This window comes from Electrona antarctica, assembly GCF_951216825.1.
Source record: "Electrona antarctica genome assembly, chromosome: 11".
Taxonomy (NCBI): Eukaryota; Metazoa; Chordata; class Actinopteri; order Myctophiformes; family Myctophidae; genus Electrona; species Electrona antarctica.
The window spans coordinates 28,656,238-28,674,922 of NC_136792.1; the positions used below are offsets into that span (position 1 = coordinate 28,656,238).

General features: G+C 42.1%; 1 protein-coding gene across 1 annotated transcript in view; it reads right to left on the minus strand.

Moving 5' to 3' along the window:
* Positions 1-436: 436 nt before the first annotated feature.
* The window catches only part of pde3a (phosphodiesterase 3A, cGMP-inhibited), a gene marked incomplete at both ends in the record, with an annotated part of 75,546 nt that continues 57,297 nt past the window's right edge, over positions 437-18,685 (minus strand). Inside the window, 13 exons of the mRNA XM_079513803.1 lie at positions 437-756; positions 2,905-3,187; positions 4,047-4,208; positions 4,919-5,122; positions 6,017-6,228; positions 9,023-9,130; positions 9,704-9,815; positions 11,224-11,361; positions 12,878-13,074; positions 13,387-13,457; positions 14,294-14,540; positions 15,009-15,124; positions 17,798-17,943. Coding sequence (XP_079369929.1) covers positions 437-756; positions 2,905-3,187; positions 4,047-4,208; positions 4,919-5,122; positions 6,017-6,228; positions 9,023-9,130; positions 9,704-9,815; positions 11,224-11,361; positions 12,878-13,074; positions 13,387-13,457; positions 14,294-14,540; positions 15,009-15,124; positions 17,798-17,943 — 2,316 coding nt within the window. The remainder of the gene's footprint in view (positions 757-2,904; positions 3,188-4,046; positions 4,209-4,918; positions 5,123-6,016; positions 6,229-9,022; positions 9,131-9,703; positions 9,816-11,223; positions 11,362-12,877; positions 13,075-13,386; positions 13,458-14,293; positions 14,541-15,008; positions 15,125-17,797; positions 17,944-18,685) is intronic.

Sequence of the window (18,685 nt, forward strand, 5' to 3'; positions counted from 1 at the left end):
CAACACACACACACACACACACACACACACACACACACACACACACACACGCACGCACGCACGCACGCACGCACGCACGCTCTCTCTTTCAGCTGATGACATCAGCTAACGACGCCACATTGATACAGCTTGAATGATCTAATGGTCTGTAGTGCAGAAACTCGATAAGGGGGGGGGGTGTACCTGGCGCAGAATAAAAACAAGCACAACCTCTCTTCCTCTGTGCACCCAGCAGTATGTCATCCTTATACTCTGACCCTGTTTTCATTAGGCACGTATTACCCAAAGCATTTTCTACAGTGTTGTGTCAGTGATGTGCTGGCTACCATATAAATAGTTCAAATTGAAAGAAACAAACACTTTTTTTCTCCTTTTAAATAACTCTGAGCTTCCTGGTTTCAAGGGGAAAAAAGGAAAAAAAAGGTTTGTCATCTTATCACTCTGGTTCCTCCACTTCCTCCTCTAAAGTCTCTGATTCAGGAAACACTTCTTCTTCTGCCTCTAGAGGCTGCTGTACCTCTCCCTGTTCTTCAGCATCTATTTGCTCCTCCTCTTTGGAGGTTGGCTCCTCCTCCTCCTCATTAATGGCTGTGATTGGATCGCTGGGGCAGCTGCTGCAGGTAGGCTCCTCCCTCTGTACTTGCTCCTGGGTTTCTGCCTCTAAGATTCGTTTCCACATCTCGTGATTCTCCATAAGATGTTGGGTGATCTGGCAGACGACCTTCCTCCTCCTTGTCTTCACTATTGCTTGCAGCTCTGTGTGAGACACCAGGCCAGGAGTTAGAAACTAGTATAGATTATGGCCATGCCCATTTTTACTCATGGCATAGACCAGTGATTCTCAAACCTTTTAATTACAAGGATGCACTAGGTCACAGACCCCCATAATTCTGAAAGTGTAGAATACAAATTGGACCAATAAGGGTCCATTTGTTTTCATTTATATCCTGAAGGGGGTCCATTTGGAAACCCCTCAAGGAACCCTGGCATAGATATTCATAGTGATACTTGGAACATGGCATCTCCATTCTTTAAATGGGAAAATGCTGTAGCTGAACACAGTACAATATTATTGTTAGTTTTATGCAATGTATTTGTCAATCCTGTGATATTATACTTGAATAAATAATAGCAAAGTATGCTTTTCATCAAATGTGACTAAATTTGACTGAGGGACTGCCATTGGATGTTTTTGAATTTTCATTTTTTTCATGCCATATGATGAAAGCAGCAAATTGACATATTGGTTGTTCAGTTTGACCCACCAGTTTTGGAGATATGGCTTACTAAAGGTTATAATATGAAGCAAATATCATATATCTTTGTGAGATCATTATAATTGCATGCGCTTTTCCCAATAAAATACTGATCTGGCAGTTTGGGTTAAGTACAGTAGGTTCAAGGTTGTGGATAAAATGTATATCTGCGTTATCATCATTTAACCCTCTTTAATCCCCAACCAAGCATGAAACTCTGGTGGGATTTGTCCCATTTGTCCTTGTAAAGATTGTAAAGACCAATATACTGCAATGACATCAACAAGGAAACCTTTCCACGAGCCCATGAATTTCAATGAATCTATGGTTTAACAAATGCCAAACCAAGAGATATTCTAGAGTGTGGGAGAAGCAAACTCCCTCAGCAGCTCTCCCACAGACCAGAAAACAGCATTTTTTTAAATGTGAAAATGTGTTTAAAAAACAATGACCCAAAACCTTTTACTTTCTTAACTCTTTTTTTGCCCCCTCTATGGGACGTTATCTACCAGCTATCTTTGCAACTATGAGCGCTGTCCATGGTTTTTCTGACGCTTCCGAGGTTCGGATGTGATTTGTGATTTTGTATCGAATCACTTCCAACATGTTAACATTTCTGGCGAAAGGTAAACAGTGCGAGCTAATGCTAATATTAGCCAATCTTTACAATAGTGGAACTGAAACTACCCAAATATAGCGAATATTTCCGGCCTTAATGTAAATCGCTCTGGATTAAGAGCGTCTGCTAAATGCCTAAATTGTAAATTGGCACGTTTAACTACCTTCTGCTGCCACCAGGTGGCAGCCAAAGAGTTTAAAGGGCTGTTGGATCCCATCAAGTTAATGTGAAATTGTGAAGTTCTAGATTCAATCACGTTTTTCATTCGCTAAACTGATCTCATAAAAGCTTAGTAGATGTCTTCCTTTCTCCACAGAAAGATTACAAGATATGAGATAAGAATGAACACTGACGGGGGTGCCCGCTGGCCTAGCGGTCCAGGCTCTAATGCAGCCTGACAGAGTATCCCGGGTTTGAATCCCGATCCCGGTGACCTTGCTGTGTGTCATTCTCAATCTCTCTGTTTCCAGTCTATCTCCACTGTGCCCTATCAATAAAGGCAGACAAGTCCCCCAAAAATATCTTTAAAAATAATAATAATCTATCTATAAATGCACCAAGTCTCTGTACGTCTGTAATCCACGTAACTCGAGAACCGTTCGCCCCACCGACTTCAAATTTAACAAACGCGTTCCACACCACCACAGGGAGTGCAGTGCCCGGTGTCGAATCCGTCGGACCCACGGTTGTCCAGAACCAGCACAAAAGCCTCTGCCCAGGCTCTGGACCTGATCACCCCTATATCTCCAAGGAGCTGGCCTGTTATGACATCACAAATTGTTCTGACATCATAAGGATGTTTGACATCTGCATACATACTCCATATTTGGGCAATCCTGACAAATAATAATAATAATAATGAATTGCATTTTTATAGCGCTTTTCCAAGTGCTCAAAGGAGCACTTGGAAAAGCTTTACAATGGTAAAGCTTTACAATGGTTCATTCATTCATAACTCCATATATGGGCACAGGACACACATAATAAGGACTGTGAGACTGTGTTTTGTTTTGTGAGGTGTGCACGTACGGGAGTTCTCAGAACTTGTTGATGCATCTTCCTCCGCCGTATCTTCGTCTTCCTCCTCTGTCACTCCTGCTCCCTCCTCCTCTTCATCTTCCTCCTCCTCCTCTTTGGTTTCTCCCTCAGGGAGGTCAACCCAGTGTCCGGGCAGGAGTGCAGCAGAATCGTAGGAGGAGCAGAGGGGTCCCACGAGGTGAGTTATGAAAGACTCTTGGAGCTTAGCCAACTGTGGTGCTGAGCGGTCCATGAATGGGCTGATGGTAAGGCCCAAGCTCGCCTCTTCATCTCCCTGGAACAGTAAGAAACACAATTTACAATGTAGGCATTTAGCAAACACTCTTATCCAGAGCGACTTACAATAAGCAAGGTAAGGACATCAAATGCAGAGAGACAGTGTAGAGTAGATTGTAGAGCCTCCCTAAACTACGATCACAGGTAAACCAGGAACCTAGCATCAGTCTAAAGTCTAAACAATATACTATCACAATAATAAAATAATAAATCATACAGTACAGTAAGTATGATTAAGCCAGTAAAATGTACAAGTGCATATATATAAAATAATGTATAATATGCATGAATTTATATATACAGTATATTTTTTGAGTGGCACTAGCTCCTCCTATAAACAGCTATAGTGTAGATTCTGTCTTAACACAAACAATGCCATAGACAATGTATGGAGAATTTACGTCATGTGTCTGAGCAAATCGCTGTCGGTATGTCTGTCGGTATGTCGGTGTAAACCCTTGGCCAATAAGGGACCACCATTCTTGGTGACGTAACTAAGGTATGTTTCAAGGTTGGTATAATAGGGTAAATAATTGATTAGAGCGCCCCTCACTTCACATGGGTGTGATTTTTATATTATATATTATATTTAAATACATTTTGTATATATGTTTTTGAGGGGCGCTAGCCCCTCCTATATCCAGCTTTTAGTGAAGACAGTGTGCGGGATTCTTTTTTCTCTACTTCTCAGTTAAAATAGGTGATAAAATAGTAAAATAAAAACGTCTACATTCTGATAGTAAACATTGTTATAGTATTGTTCATTAACGGGGTCTCCCCGTATCTCTAGCTTTATAGTAAACAGAATATAAATGGCATACATTTTAGTTTCCCAGCAGGAAGATCACATACTGTACCTGTTGGTAGAATTCATTGACGATCCCTTCTGTCCACTTCAGATGCAGCTCCTTGGACTTCAGTGGACCGTTGATGTCCGCCAGCTTGATGCACATCTGGCACACCAGCAGCCGATCGTTCTCATTGGTCCAATCGATACCAGACGCAGCTTCATCACCTACCTGGAGAGGCATACAGAGGGAGGTGGCTATAAAGGCTTCTCTATCTGTGGGTTCTCCAAATGTTGACTTGCATTTGGATAAATGTGGTTTTAAGGATTCTGAGGTGCAACATCACCTTTTATCGGGATGTCTATATACCACAAAAGAACTAAGAAGACGTTGCCTTCTTAAACTAATGGCCTAAGTCGTTTTTGTTTTTCAGGAAAAAACAATCCAAAACAAAACAATATGATATTTCTTAATCATTTCACCAAAGACGTTTATAACAATTTATGTCTATTAATATATAAATAACACTGTTATGTAACATAATATGATAAAAATAAAATTGAATTAAATAAGATTAAACCTTAGACTTAGGCCAAAACATTGCCTATTCCTATTTTGACCTAAGTCACACTCATAATTTTTTTATAAAAGGGGCGGGATCAGCACGATCCTTTTCATTTATGACTTTGGTGATTTTACCAGAGGTGGCCAGTGCCATGATGAGATGACTTAGGCCAAAAAAGAAATTCCTCAAAAATGACTTAGGCCATTAGTTTAAGGTGGTGAAGAACTGAAATACAGTGAGAGGAAAATTAACCAATGACACTGTAATAACGTTGTCAAGGTGCCAACATTGATAGATGGCAGATGGTTTGATGGCCTTATACTCTTTGCTGATATGGCCTATGGCATTTACAGCCCTGCCAGTTGGCTATGTTTACCTTTGCATTGAATTCTGCCAGGAAGTCAAAGTGTTTCTTGAGGTCAGTGGCCAGGATGGCCTCGATTACAAGGAAGCGGAAGCGTTTGAACTCCACATGTTCCAAGTTGGCCAGGAAGTTGTACTCTGGTCGAGACATGAAGAGGTTCCAGGCTGAAGCGGCGTGGTGATTCTCCAGCACCGAACGGTCATTATAGAGAACGGCCTGGAAGGGGTGACAATCGAGAGAAAGCAGAATTTCATTGATTTGAGAGCATCATCATCAAATCCATGGGCGGTGACTGGACGTGACCAGTATTCTGTTCCTTTGCTAGATGAAGCTGCAAGCTAAATATGCTGCATCCTTCACTAGATACAGTACACCTCGATAGAAGATCAGGAGGTGTCAATCTCCACAATGAGAAGCTCAGATGATCTACTGTCATTATCTCCAAATTTGTTCTACTGCCGCCAGAATGTGGAATGTTAAGTCCTTACCCTCCTTCAAAACCGCTCTAAAAGAGCACCTACAAGTGGCTGCAATTTGTAACTGACCCCCTGTAACAATGCAAGTAAAAAGTCTTTCACCAAAAATGTATATGAAAACTGTACAAATCTTTCTTTCTTATTACTACTCATACTATACTGTACTGTATATAGGATGTTTTTGCATTTTGTATATTATTATTTGTCTTTAAATGTCTTGATTAATTTAATACACAGGACAGGACCCTAACAGAAACAAGCTCTGAGAGCTTATTTGAGTTATCCATTTAGCATTATTTTGTATAAATCTGTGCCACTGTGCCTCTTCTTGCAAACTGTTAATAAAGTATTCAATCAATCAAAATCAATCTATGGGATAAACACTGGTCTGTGAATCTCATAGTTACCACATCATTGTTTTACCAGCACCACTGTGAAGCAATTTGTTTATGTTTAAACAGTGCCTTTTTTGAAAATTCTCTCAACAGCATCCTCAACAGCCATGTTGAGCCGGTCATTTATCATTGCAGCTGAAAAATGCTCAGAGCATAAAGAGAAAATAAATCTGAGAAGCTAAAAATGTTTATAACCCATTGTAAGGACCTTTCACACAATATATATTTGTATTTAATACCTGTGGAGCACTGGTGGCCACCAAGAAGGCATTTGTTCTTCCAGGGTGGTCGTAATCGTGCATGGCAGCTGCAACATATAGCGCCATCAGCTCCAAGGCAGGGATGAGGCCAGACAGGCAGCCATAACCCTCCTCCAACTCTGAGCTCATCTTGGATGTCAGGAAGCCTGAGGTATCTGGGGTAACAATAGGTATATGTGTTTTATATGAAGCTATTTTAAAGTAAGAAGCTAACTAAATTATGTTGACAAAGTTGTGCCACACAAGAAAAATAGATTGAATCGTAAAGAATTAAAACAAAACAAGAATCTCAGTGTTCTCAGAGTGTGCATGTGGAAACTCTGAAACACTGATTACATACAAGGTTCAGAAGTTTTGTTCGTGACTCAACTTGGCTCACAGCTTTTGGAAGAATGAGAGAGAGAGACTGATGAAACAGATGAAAAACAAACCTGAAGGTTCATTCCACTGTTTGTCTGCTGTAGGAACTTTTTGATCATGAAAATGTGGCGCAAATCTTTGAATAATATTCTTTCACAGCGAACGTTTTTAAACACACACACACACACACACACACACACACACACACACACACACACACACACACACACACACACACACACACACACACACACACACTACTGGGGGTGCCTGGACCAACATATTTTCAGATGTGGGTCCGCGGCCACAGATTTCAGATATGGGTCCGCGGTAGGGCGCCTGATGGAGGGGAAAGGAACTGGTCGGAATAACGTGTTCCTTCCACGCGCTACGTCCGGCCGGGGAAATTCCCCCCTGTCAGGTGAAAAGAAGCAGCTTGGACTCCTCATGCATAGAAGGAAGCATGAGGTCAGTCCACTGCCCCCCCAGGTGGGCAGAGGAAGTGTAGCGCCCAGGATTACATTAGATAATTGACACTGGGTGAAAAAATGGGTTGCAAAATCGTGGGATAAAAATTATAGAAAAAAAAGAAAAAAAGATGTGGGTCCGCGGCCAAATACAGATAATTCCGGGGGTCCTTGACATGGAAAGGTTGAGAACCACTGACATAGAAACATAGGTTTTTCAGAAAACTGTTTCAGAAGATATTATTTTAGAATTGGCCTCAGGTCTAAATGGGTTCAGTACGAAGAGAGTCATATGGGTTCCAGCCACCAGGTGGCGCAGACAGAACATTACATGTACTCACTAACAATTCCATCTATGACACTGTTGCTCAAGTTGAGGTCCTTCACCCAGCCCCACAGGTATATACTGTAACAGCGTTATTCCTCCACTTTTCTGCTCAGATGCACACAGCTACTTACTTGCTAAGAATTTCCCTCGAACGATCGGGTCTCAAATAATCAAATGTTTGATCATCATGAAGCACCAGGATCCTGGATAGCTTGATCCTAGGCTTAAAATAATTGATATAAATATTTTTGGAAATTTCTATTGGAAAAATCTATGGGGTCTGACTCAAGGTTCAAGGTTCTGATGGTTTGGGGGAAGAAACTGTTGGATACTCTTAAATCTCCTACCAGTTGGAAGGAGTTTAAGGAGATGGTAGAAGATAATACCTATACCTATCTTTTACATAATTTATGGCAATTGTGCCAAAGAAGAAAGGTTGCATGACTTCACCATGATAATAGATTAATTTCTGGATATCACAAACATGGACTTTGACTCTTAAGTCACCTTTCTAAGTTAACTGGATGCAAAATGAATGAATCTCATCTGCTAGCCTATATATGACATTTTAATCATACAAGTTTATAGGAAACAACATTTCTGGGTTTAACATGGGCCCTATTGATTGATTGATTGAAAAATGTATTAACAGTTTGCAGAATTACAGTACATTTCAAGCACAAACTCAATACAAAGGCTGTTAACTGTGAGTGGACGACCCAATTAAGCATTACACTTGTTTCCAATAGGGTCCACAATGTTCAAATCATCAAAAACATTTAGAGACGTACAAATAGACACTTCTATATAGACAAAGGACAGAACAGGAATACATCATAAAGGAGGTAAAAAGGGAAAAGAAACATATACAGTGAGGGAAAAAAAGGGGTGGGCGGTGGGGGGGATTCACGTTCAGCTCCGTTCATTTGTTTGTTTTCCTTGGAGGAGCTGCGTTGGGTCCCCAAGTCGGCTCCGTGGCCGTACCTTGAGTTGGCTGTGTGGCCGTGACCATCTCTTGTGTTGTCCTTGTGTTGGGTCCCCAAGTCGGCTCAGTGGCCGTACCTTGAGTTGGCTGTGTGGCCGTGACCGTCTCTTGTGTTGTCCTTGCGTTGGGTCCCCAAGTCGGCTCAGTGGCCATACCTTGAGTTGGCTGTGTGGCCGCGACCGTCTCTTGTGTTGTCCTTGCGTCCGTGTTTGAGGGATTCCGATTTTACAGGGGCCAGTTTCGAATTGCAGCCGTCCGTAGGTGCCCTTTGAGAGCGGTTTTGAAGGAGTCAAGGGATTCGCATGTCTTAATGACTGTTGGTAGCGGTTTCCAACATGGTTTGACAGCCAGAAATGTGTACAACCTCTGACAAGTTCCAGAGGTCGATTCAGAAATGTTTCCACATCTGAAGAAAGTGTCATGCTTTTATCATAAAATTCACAATACCAGGCTTCCATATATGAGCTTAACCGCCCCACTATATCCTTTAATGTCTGTGCAAACCCTGGATCTGGTGAGGAGGTTAAGAAGCGGCCTGAGTTGTTTTGCAACCACAGGACCGCCAAATCAGAGAAAGAGACTGTTACAGGCAAAGTACATGAGTACATTAATGACCACTGACGGACAATCTATGAACTGAAAGTATACACTTCTGTGTATCCATGCATAGTGATATAATGTAATGTCTCTTCCCTTGAAAAGCTTTTAGAAAAATGAAATAAAAAGTTGCTGTCACAAAAAAAGAATAACAAGCACAAAGTCACCACCAAAGTCACAAGCTAGGCAACACTGGTCTAGTGCCTGCCTGGCTGGCTGGCTACATACTGTGTGTTATCAGTCCTCACCAACACTGGAGCCATGCTCTGTCAGCAGTGTGGGCAGGCCTGGCACAGGTTGAGTGGTGAGGTACCACACTGCATGCAGCACGTCAGTGGCATGGATCCGATTGTGGTCTGGGAAGAGAAACACACCCGGCGACACCACATCAACTGAATGAGCTATAAGACCACGCCATGTGCATGATGACATGAAAGAAACCATTCAGGAAGTACAGTTGGGTGCCACCGATATTGTCCCTTATCATTTGACCCATTTAGGCCTGACCTCAAAATTTAAAAAAATCCTTCTAAATCCTCCAGTTTTCTGAAATAAATATTTTCACGATTTTTCAAAAATAGCAGACCTACAAGCTCGTAGCACGCCACTCGGTGGCGCGCTATGAGCTTGTAGATCTGCTATTTTTCAATAGCTAAATTATAACAATGTTTAAAACACCAAAAGGGGTTCCCGCCCAAAATGGGTTAACTGTCCTTTTGCGCAGATCACGCAAACCTCAGCAAAAAGAAAAGGACAATATCGATGGCCTCCAACTGTAGGAATATGAAATGTGATTATGCCATGGATTAAAGCAAAATAAAATCTCACGAACGAAAGTTTTGTATGTGCACTTTTTCGGTATCATAGAAGTACCTGAAATGCTGCACAAACAAAAGGCGTGTGTTGTCATACGATGATGTCATACTCACATGGGATTTCCCTGTATCCATTCTCCAGAGCATGGAAGTAGTTCATGAACTCTTGGACAGGAATTTTGAAGGTCTCAAACAGGCCTGTGTCCTCAAATAGCTTATAGGAAACCTTAGAGACAATAAGGACCATCAATAGCATACATTTTTCTTCCATGTAATCAATTGATACAAGCACTGAGCTATGGTATTATTACCAGGGGTGCCAAAATGAGGGCCCATGTGCCATATTTTCATATGTTACCGTGAAATCGAGAAACTAGTAAAATCGAGAAAAAGGGTTAGGGTCTGTCTGTCTGTCTAATATAATATAATCTATACTCGATCATTTGTCGATCATCACTGTCTTAAAACAGTCTTTTCTTGTCTTGATGGTTCTAATAAAATCCAACATGTTTATGAGTGAAAGTCTTTAGTCTTGGCTCATGCTCATATGAAGTTCACTGATGTGAAAATAGGGAGCAGACCTGTACAGTAGGCTACATGGACGGAGAGTCCAGCGGAATCTCCATCCATGACCACCTCCAGTGTACTTGAAGTAGTATAATCTACCAGTTTGATAGACATATCTCATGGATGGGTCACACGGCCATGTAAGCCAAGTGATTTTAAGACAGCTTGTTTATCATAAGGTACAGTATATTTAGAAACACCATGATGACATTTTGAAGAGCTACAGTACAGCCTTCGTACTACATTACTTTGAATAAATAATAAATGTTGTGCAGCTTGCAGCCTATCACACAGGCTACATTTGAACCTTTGGAACTCTTTGACTGTTTGGTCTGTTAGTCATTCCTTGCGATTATATTGATGAGATTATATTGAAGAGAATAAAATCAGACCCGTCTGAACTGAGTGGTGCTGTACTTGTGCTATAGTACTGTACTGTACTGTACTGTACTGTACTGTACTGTACTGTACTGTACTGTACTGTACTGTACTGTACTGTACTGTACTGTACTGTACTGTACTGTACTGTACTGTACTGTACAAGCCCTCCTCCCTGGCCTGTGTGTGTGTGTGTGTGTGTGTGTGTGTGTGTGTGTGTGTGTGTGTGTGTGTGTGTGTGTGTGTGTGTGTGTGTGTGTGTGTGTGTGTGTGTGTTTGAACTGAGTGTTGCTGCTGTACTGAGCATCCACACAAGCCAAAACAGGCTTAAATGTTTTATAATGTATAATCTGGTGTCTCCCCGGGACCTGACCTTGCAAAAATACTTAATGAATTGTCCATTTAGGCCCTACTTTATTTCAAAAACAGTGAAAATAGCTTCAAGCCCACAGCTTGTAGATCTGCTATTTTCACTAATGATGGGGAAAAACATAAAAGAAAAAGAAAACAAATTGATTTGTCTTCATCTTTTTCTTTTCTTTTTTACATTTTAGAAAATATTTTGATATAATAAAGGTATATATAGTATATAATGTCAAAAAAGGGAATATTTACTGGTGGTGACCCATGAAAATGGATGGAAAGATAGGTCCCGACCCATGTGTGGGAAACACTGATCTAGGGTTTACCTGGCTAAGGATGCATCCTCTTTTGCAGTGGAACTTCTCCATCAAGGTGAAGACAGGGAAGTTCCAGTTAGTCAGCTGACTCATCAGAGGTTCTAGCTCAGACATCACCAGAGGCTCTGGAGCCAGGATGGGCTTATCCTAAGGGTCAAATACCAAGGTTCAGAGGTCAATGGACACATGGCATTCATACAAAAATGTGGAAAGAATGCGGTTACATCATGTAGTCAATTTTATCATGTATATTTTGGTTTGGCTGAGGGTTGCAGCTACTCTAATTATAATTATTTAAAGGTTACTATAAGGTATACAGTTGCACAAACTGTAATAATAAATTCTTAACTTCACAATATTTTAACCAATTGGATGCCTTTGGCAGAATATTCCGTCTTTTAAAATCCAACCGTTGTCTGCTTTTGACGGAATTCTCCATCAATACATGTACTTTATCGATATGAAACTGTCTCGCTGAAAATCAACTTTTAGCACTGACCCGTTTGCTAGGCAACACCTTCATCACTCACAGCACAAGGAAACGTGCGCGTGCATTCCATAGGGTCCCATTAAAAGTAGAATCTTATATATATCACAGCCGATTATGAGATTCCTATATCTGGTTGATTCGTGTTCTGGCATTTCCCAATACAAGATTAGGGGAGCACCTATGATGTCGAGTTTGATTGCTAGGAACTGTTATAATGACAAATCAGTGTCTGCATGGATGATTCAGGAAGACACGGAAGCAGTGGGGAGACTGTGTGGACACAGGAACGCAGCTGCGCAATCCAATTATGGAGTGTGACTGTTTAGCGAGTGGATTCTGGGACTCCCTGGGTGCAAGGACAATGTTAATGACCCTTTAGATTTACCCCTAACCATTATTGTGTAGTGTAGTTTAGTCTGCATGATACATGCGCATAAAAATAGAAGCAACACAACGCCCACAGAGTCACAAACAAAGACCGGAGCTGTCGAAGTAAAGGGCGCATGCGTGCAACTTTGCATGCACACTCCCTAGAGGCCAAGGAAAAACCTTTGACCTTTGATTTTTCACATGTGCCTTTTATAGCGCCACCAGGAGGCCGATATTTGTAAAACACATTCACATCCTTCAGATTTTGTCCAAAAATCCTACAAATCAGTACACAGTATCTCTATAGTCATGTGATCAAGATGGATCTATCCGGTATTTCATATTCCATCCTAATTGGCTAACATTGGCTTCCAAAGTTTGCAGGATTGGCCCGCTTTGAACAAAATGCCTCAAATCATGAAAGCAGTGCAATTTGAGGGAAATTTTGCACGCATATTCGCACAAAGGTGGGAATAAATCACACCCTTTTCACATTGGTCTGTTATAACGCCACCAGCTGTTGGACTTTTACAAAACACATTTTTGGAACAAAATGCTAATCATGACTTTGAATGTGAATTGCCATCAAAGACGTAATTAGAAATGGCACCCTTTTCAGATTGGCCTATTATAGCACCACTAGAAGGCCACAATAACATACCTGGCCTGGTGGAGACCTGTCCTCCAATGAGCACTTTTTCTAGTTATGTATGTGTACAACTGGAGGCTAGAGTAGGACGATTAACATTAGTGTTAATAATACTATTAAACCTAGGTTCTGGATTGACGGCCCTGCCTCCCTACCTCTGGGGTCGAGAGGAGAGGATGAAGAACGATGCCTTCAGCCTGATACTGCCTGCATTCTTCTCGTGCTTCAGGGGGCTTTTTACCCCCCTCCCCCTCCTCCTCATTCTGTGCAAAGTCACTGCTGTCACTGTGGTTGGTCTCATAAGTGCTGTCATAGGTGCTGTCGTAGTCTGATGAGACCACTACACGCTCATCTAGCGATACGACACAGAGAGAAATTACAATAGCAATTATAAATGATACATTATTTATATATATATATATATATATATATACATTTTTTTTATCAAATATCGATTAAAAATCACACAAGACAACAAACCAGAGTGAATTATGGGATTAAGTACAGACCTTATATTACAGAAATATCAATTCCTTTTTAAAATTATACTAGCAATCACTATCACACAATGGAAATCAACAAATGAGAAACCTGCCAGTTGAATTTAATAAAATATCATGTATAATGGAAATTGTAACAGCCTTTACAGTGTTTTGCTGCATACCTGTTATTCTCTCTGCTTTGTCAATGGATTCGGCCCCATGATTTTGCTGGTTGCTGAATGGTCTGCCACAGCTAACAACGAGAGAGAGGCAGTGGATGAGAAAGAGACACGAGTCCTGTCTTGTTAGTTGTTGACACATGCCCAACTGAACCGGCTAATATAATGTTGTATTCAAATTATGATTATGTTTCATTCTGTCCAATTTCTATTTCCTTCTCAACATCTCTGGTGAACAATCTCTTTCCCTCACTGTATATGTTTCTTTTCCCTTTTTACCTCCTTTATGATTAATTCCTGTTCTGTCCTTTGACTATATAGAAGTGTCTATTTGTACGTCTCTAAATGTTTTTGATGATTTGAACATGGTGGACCCTATTGGAAACAAGTGTAATGCTTAATTGGGTCGTCCACTCACAGTTAACCGCCTTTGTATTGAGTTTGTGCTTGAAATGTACTGTAATTCTGCAAACTGTTAATACATTTTTCAATCAATCAATCAATCAATCAACATCTGCAGAAAGCTCTGAAGGAAATGGAAGGGAAGTTTGGTCAAGGGTAGTGTGGGCATCTCATTATGGAAGGGAAGTTTGGTCAAGGGTAGTGTGGGCATCTCATTATGGAAGGGAAGTTTGGTCAAGGGTAGTGTGGGCATCTCATTATGGAAGGGAAGTTTGGTCAAGGGTAGTGTGGGCATCTCATTATGGAAGGGAAGTTTGGTCAAGGGTAGTGTGGGCATCAAATTATGGAACGGAGGTTTGGTCAAGGGTAGTGTGGGCATCTCATTATGGAAGGGAGGTTTGGTCAAGGGTAGTGTGGGCATCTCATTTTCAACTAAATCATATTTCCATCTCTCTGTTTGTGCATCGAACGTGTGTGTCTCCGAGGGAGGGATGGGGTCACAGCTCACCTGCCACAGAGTGGTGCAGGACACCAGTGAGGGGGGTTGGCGGAGCTCGGGGCGCTCTGGCTATGAGTTAAGGCTCTGTGGTGGCTCCTAGAGGCCACAGAGCCAGGGGCCCGGTCTGTCCGGGGCTCTGCAGGCTCAGGGAACTCAACGGGACAGGTCTTGGTGGTAGGGCTGGACACTGGCGTGCCCTGGTTGGGAGGAGAAGGGCATGGAGAGCCCAGAGGTGATACGTTGGAAGGGGGGAAACCTAGAGGAAGAAATGGAATAAAGAAATTGAATAGATGCTACAATGGTGTGTTTTTGCTAGATGATACTGTAAGGCTGCACGATATTAGAAAAGCATGCAATATTTGATACCGCTGTTGAATTTTTTGCTTCAGATTAAGGTTAGCAAACTACAGATATTAATTGTTGACATTCAGTTATATTATTGCACATAGCATAAATGCAATAATAATATTAAGCCTGATGCCATTCAGGATGGAAAATAAAGAAAGTAGTTTCCTGAGGGGCTACTGGGAAGTACTTGATATAAACAGAAAACGTTCAGTTGAGAGGGGTGGGGAGGAGCACACACACACACACACACACACACACACACACACACACACACACACACACACACACACACACACACACACACACACACACACACACACACACACACACACACACACACACACACACACACACACACACACACACACACACACACCTGGTCTTCCCAGTGGTTTGCTATAGAGGTGGTTGGAGGTGATAGAAGCAGTACAAGAGGCAGACATGGAGCGGCTTTTGGAGATGGTCATCATTACAGAGTTGTTCCATGAATCACTGGGTAAAAAACTATAAAGAGATTAAAGAAAGAAAGAAAGAAAGAAAGAAAGAAAGAAAGAAAGAAAGAAAGAAAGAACATTATTATATTACACACTTAATGTTTGAAAGGCCTGGTCAAAGCTCAATTCAGGTCGAACACAACAAGGCGATTTGCATACTTGTGCCTCTTCACCACCATCTGGTGGACAAATTTGCAGACAGTGACATAACTGATATACAATCAAACAATACGCAGGCAAACACACAGAGTCATTACAATTTTAGTTTTGCCTGGCTTCACCTTCGCAGCTCAACTAATTACACATAATCTATATTGTTTATACAATTTGTCACCTGACTTGAGAGGCATGGTCTAAAATCGCTCTTCCTAATACAGACCACACCACACTACTCCAATTGTTCCAGGGAACAGAGTTGAGACACAAGCAAAGTCAGAGATATCTCCCAAGGCAATAAGTAGGCTGGTCCTACTTATTGGGGTGAATAAGTAAACAGATGAGATTCACAGTATACAGTATAGACCCTTGAATATGACATAACAGAGAAAAAACACTTTAGAAAACCAGTGGCTTCACATTATTTTGTGCAACCCTGACAGATCCTATATGTCAGAGCGACTTTCATTATACAAACATGTCCTTCATGGCTTATTAGAAAATTAAATTACTTTAGTTGCTTTTTTCTCACAGCATTACAGCCAAACAGGCCATTTCCAATCTGACTTCATATTATTTCACTTGAATGGATTCTGACAAGAAATATGATTGTATGATTGTATGATTGATTGATTGATTGATTGATTGATTGATTGATTGATTGATTGATTGAGTGAGTGAGGGAGAGAAGGAATGATGACGGGATGGAGAAAGCAAATGTATCACAAGCAGAACAAAGGCTTTATGTAAAAACAGGAACAAACAGTGGGTTTGATACATAATTTATGTATTTATTTTACATTTTCTGAAAAGTAACAGTTTTTGGAAATGGTTTCCACCCTACAGCGATGACACCAGTGGACTGCACTACATAAAGATGGAGCAGGAAGCCGGTGTGTCACACAAGCGACACAGTTATCTGCCCCATGAAAGGAAGGACTTTAGCCCTATAGTTTCAGACCTTGACAGAGGGGCGTCGTCTCAAGCTAACTTAAGCCATGAGAGACACCACCAAGCGAACTAAAGCGAGCGAGTTGCCGTGCCGAACATTGCAAGGTTTGCTTGAGCCGACTCAGCAACGTCCGAGTTACGACCCGATAGGCACAGAATAACCAGTAAGCCGCCCTGAGGGCGAGAAGTGCATGCATCCGCCTGGGTGACGGCAGACTGCTGGGCGAGTGCTGGCGCTTTAGCATGGGGGGTCAGATCAACATATGGAATGAATTCTGTGCTGGCCATATATGGAGCGTGTCTTGAGTGTACAGGGTTTGATGAGATCAGATCAACATATGGAATGTCAGAACAGGTCAGCTCCATACAGTATATGGGTGTCAGTGGGGGCAGTGTCTTGAGTGTACAGGGTTTGATGAGGGCCCAGGTAGGGCCAGGCCTTAATTTTCGGGCCTGTTGAGAAATCTACTAATAACTTTGGGGCAGGCCCGTCTAGACTTTGAATGGACAGGTATCAGTCAAAAGGGAGACATCGAAGAGGACGTCACGAGGCGTGACGTCACGAGGCGTAATGGAATGGCAACCATATTATGGAGGTGTGACCGACCGAACGACGCAAGAGATCATCGCCCCCCCTACAATGAACACAGCAGAGCGCTCCCTACCCCACTGATGGTCCGTCTCACCCAATCACAAGCCACGACGCTCCTTCCAGACCCTCCCTTTGTGGGGCAGAAAACGGGGTCCCGTCAGACAGAGGACAAGTAGGCAGGGAGGAGAGAATTGATGCCCAATGAGAGTCAAGTAGAACTTGAGTGTCCAGTGTGTCTCCAGAGGGGCGATTAGTTGTAGGCCTACAGCAGTGAATGAATGAATGAATAAATGAATGAATGAATGAATGAACCATATTGTAGATGTAAACTAAGGCATATAATGTGAACGCACATGTTCTTTTGTTTTTTGATTATTATTGTATGTGTACCTATTGGTGTATGACAGCAACACTTCCCTGAAGAAGGCAACTTGTTGCCGAAACGTTGGAAAAATAAAGATTTTGATGGCATCGTGACTACGAGCTGTGCGGCCTCTCTCCTTTTTCAGTCATAGTTATCTTCTGCGGTCAGCACCTCCCCACTACTGGTGTGCGCTCCTACCTTCCTGTTTGTTTGACAGCAACACTATGCCACAATCTGTCCAATGTTTATGCAAATGCTTACATTTTGAGTGTCAAGGTTTACACAAACATCAGAAACTGTTTTATTTTGAACACTTTGATATAGAAACTGGACTTTATGGCTAGATTCTTTTAAAAATCTGCTCACAGGGTCATAATTGCAAATCTTGCAGAGGATTTCTTATTTCTAATGTTATATTCTTCAAAAGGTGGGTACATTAATAGCTAGTTCGTTGCTAGCTCATTTCTATTATAGCTTCATAATGCATAGCTCATAATTTGCAAATGTCGTTATTTGAGTGATTGAGTCAGTCAGTCAGTCAGTCAGTCAGTCAGTCAGTCAGTCAGTCAGTCAGTCAGTCTGCAGTGCTGTGGTGAGAGCTGTGTTACCTGTCAGTGGTGTGTTTGATGCTGGCAGATCGGTCCCGGCGTAGAGGGCCCGGTTCGATGGTGGGCAGCCCTGTGGCAGAGGTGGTGGTGGTCCACGATGACGAGATCTTTCTAAGCAAACCTGGGGGCAAGCTCCGCCTGAGACGCTACACACACACACACGCACACACGCACGTGAGCACACACACACACACACGCACACACACACACCCACACACCCACACACACAGTAATATTCCCAATGTTAAACTGTGTGTTCAACAACAGCCACAACTTTGCAGTTTCAGTGCATATTTCAGCTTAGGGAAAATATCCCCTCCAACCGCTCTGGGTACGTGGAATCACCATTGCAGATTCCACAGCAGAAACGTTTTACCATAGTTGATTATTGTGTATGTGCGAGTCTGTGCGACATTGTGAGTGGTACCTACAGTACAGTATGGTATGACTATGAATGGCGATTAGCAGCGGTTATAACTCATTTACTGCCAAGGACGACTTCCCAATGGCGCTCACTGCCAAAGACGACATTTTTTTTGGGTTTGCTCGGCTAGGCTGTGGTCCGTCAGAAAAATGATTCCCCCTCGTTCACTGCTATGCTAACTGAAATCTTAAAACCCTTTTATCTCATATTATTTTCTCAGATTGAGGTGTTTGATCCAAACGGCGATGTTCACGGCTCATAACTAAAGCGTCGCTGCCTCACTGTTTCGCAGCTAACATTAGCCTAGCTGATTTTGCTAGTGGATGCCAACTGACTATGTATTCAACTTGTCTAATCTCAATGAACAAGTTGCTATCAGTATCGTCGATCAAAATCCTGAGGCCCCCCTGCAAGGAGGAGGGTGGGGCTCTTTCACCACAGTGTAGCCTATAACATCATGGAAG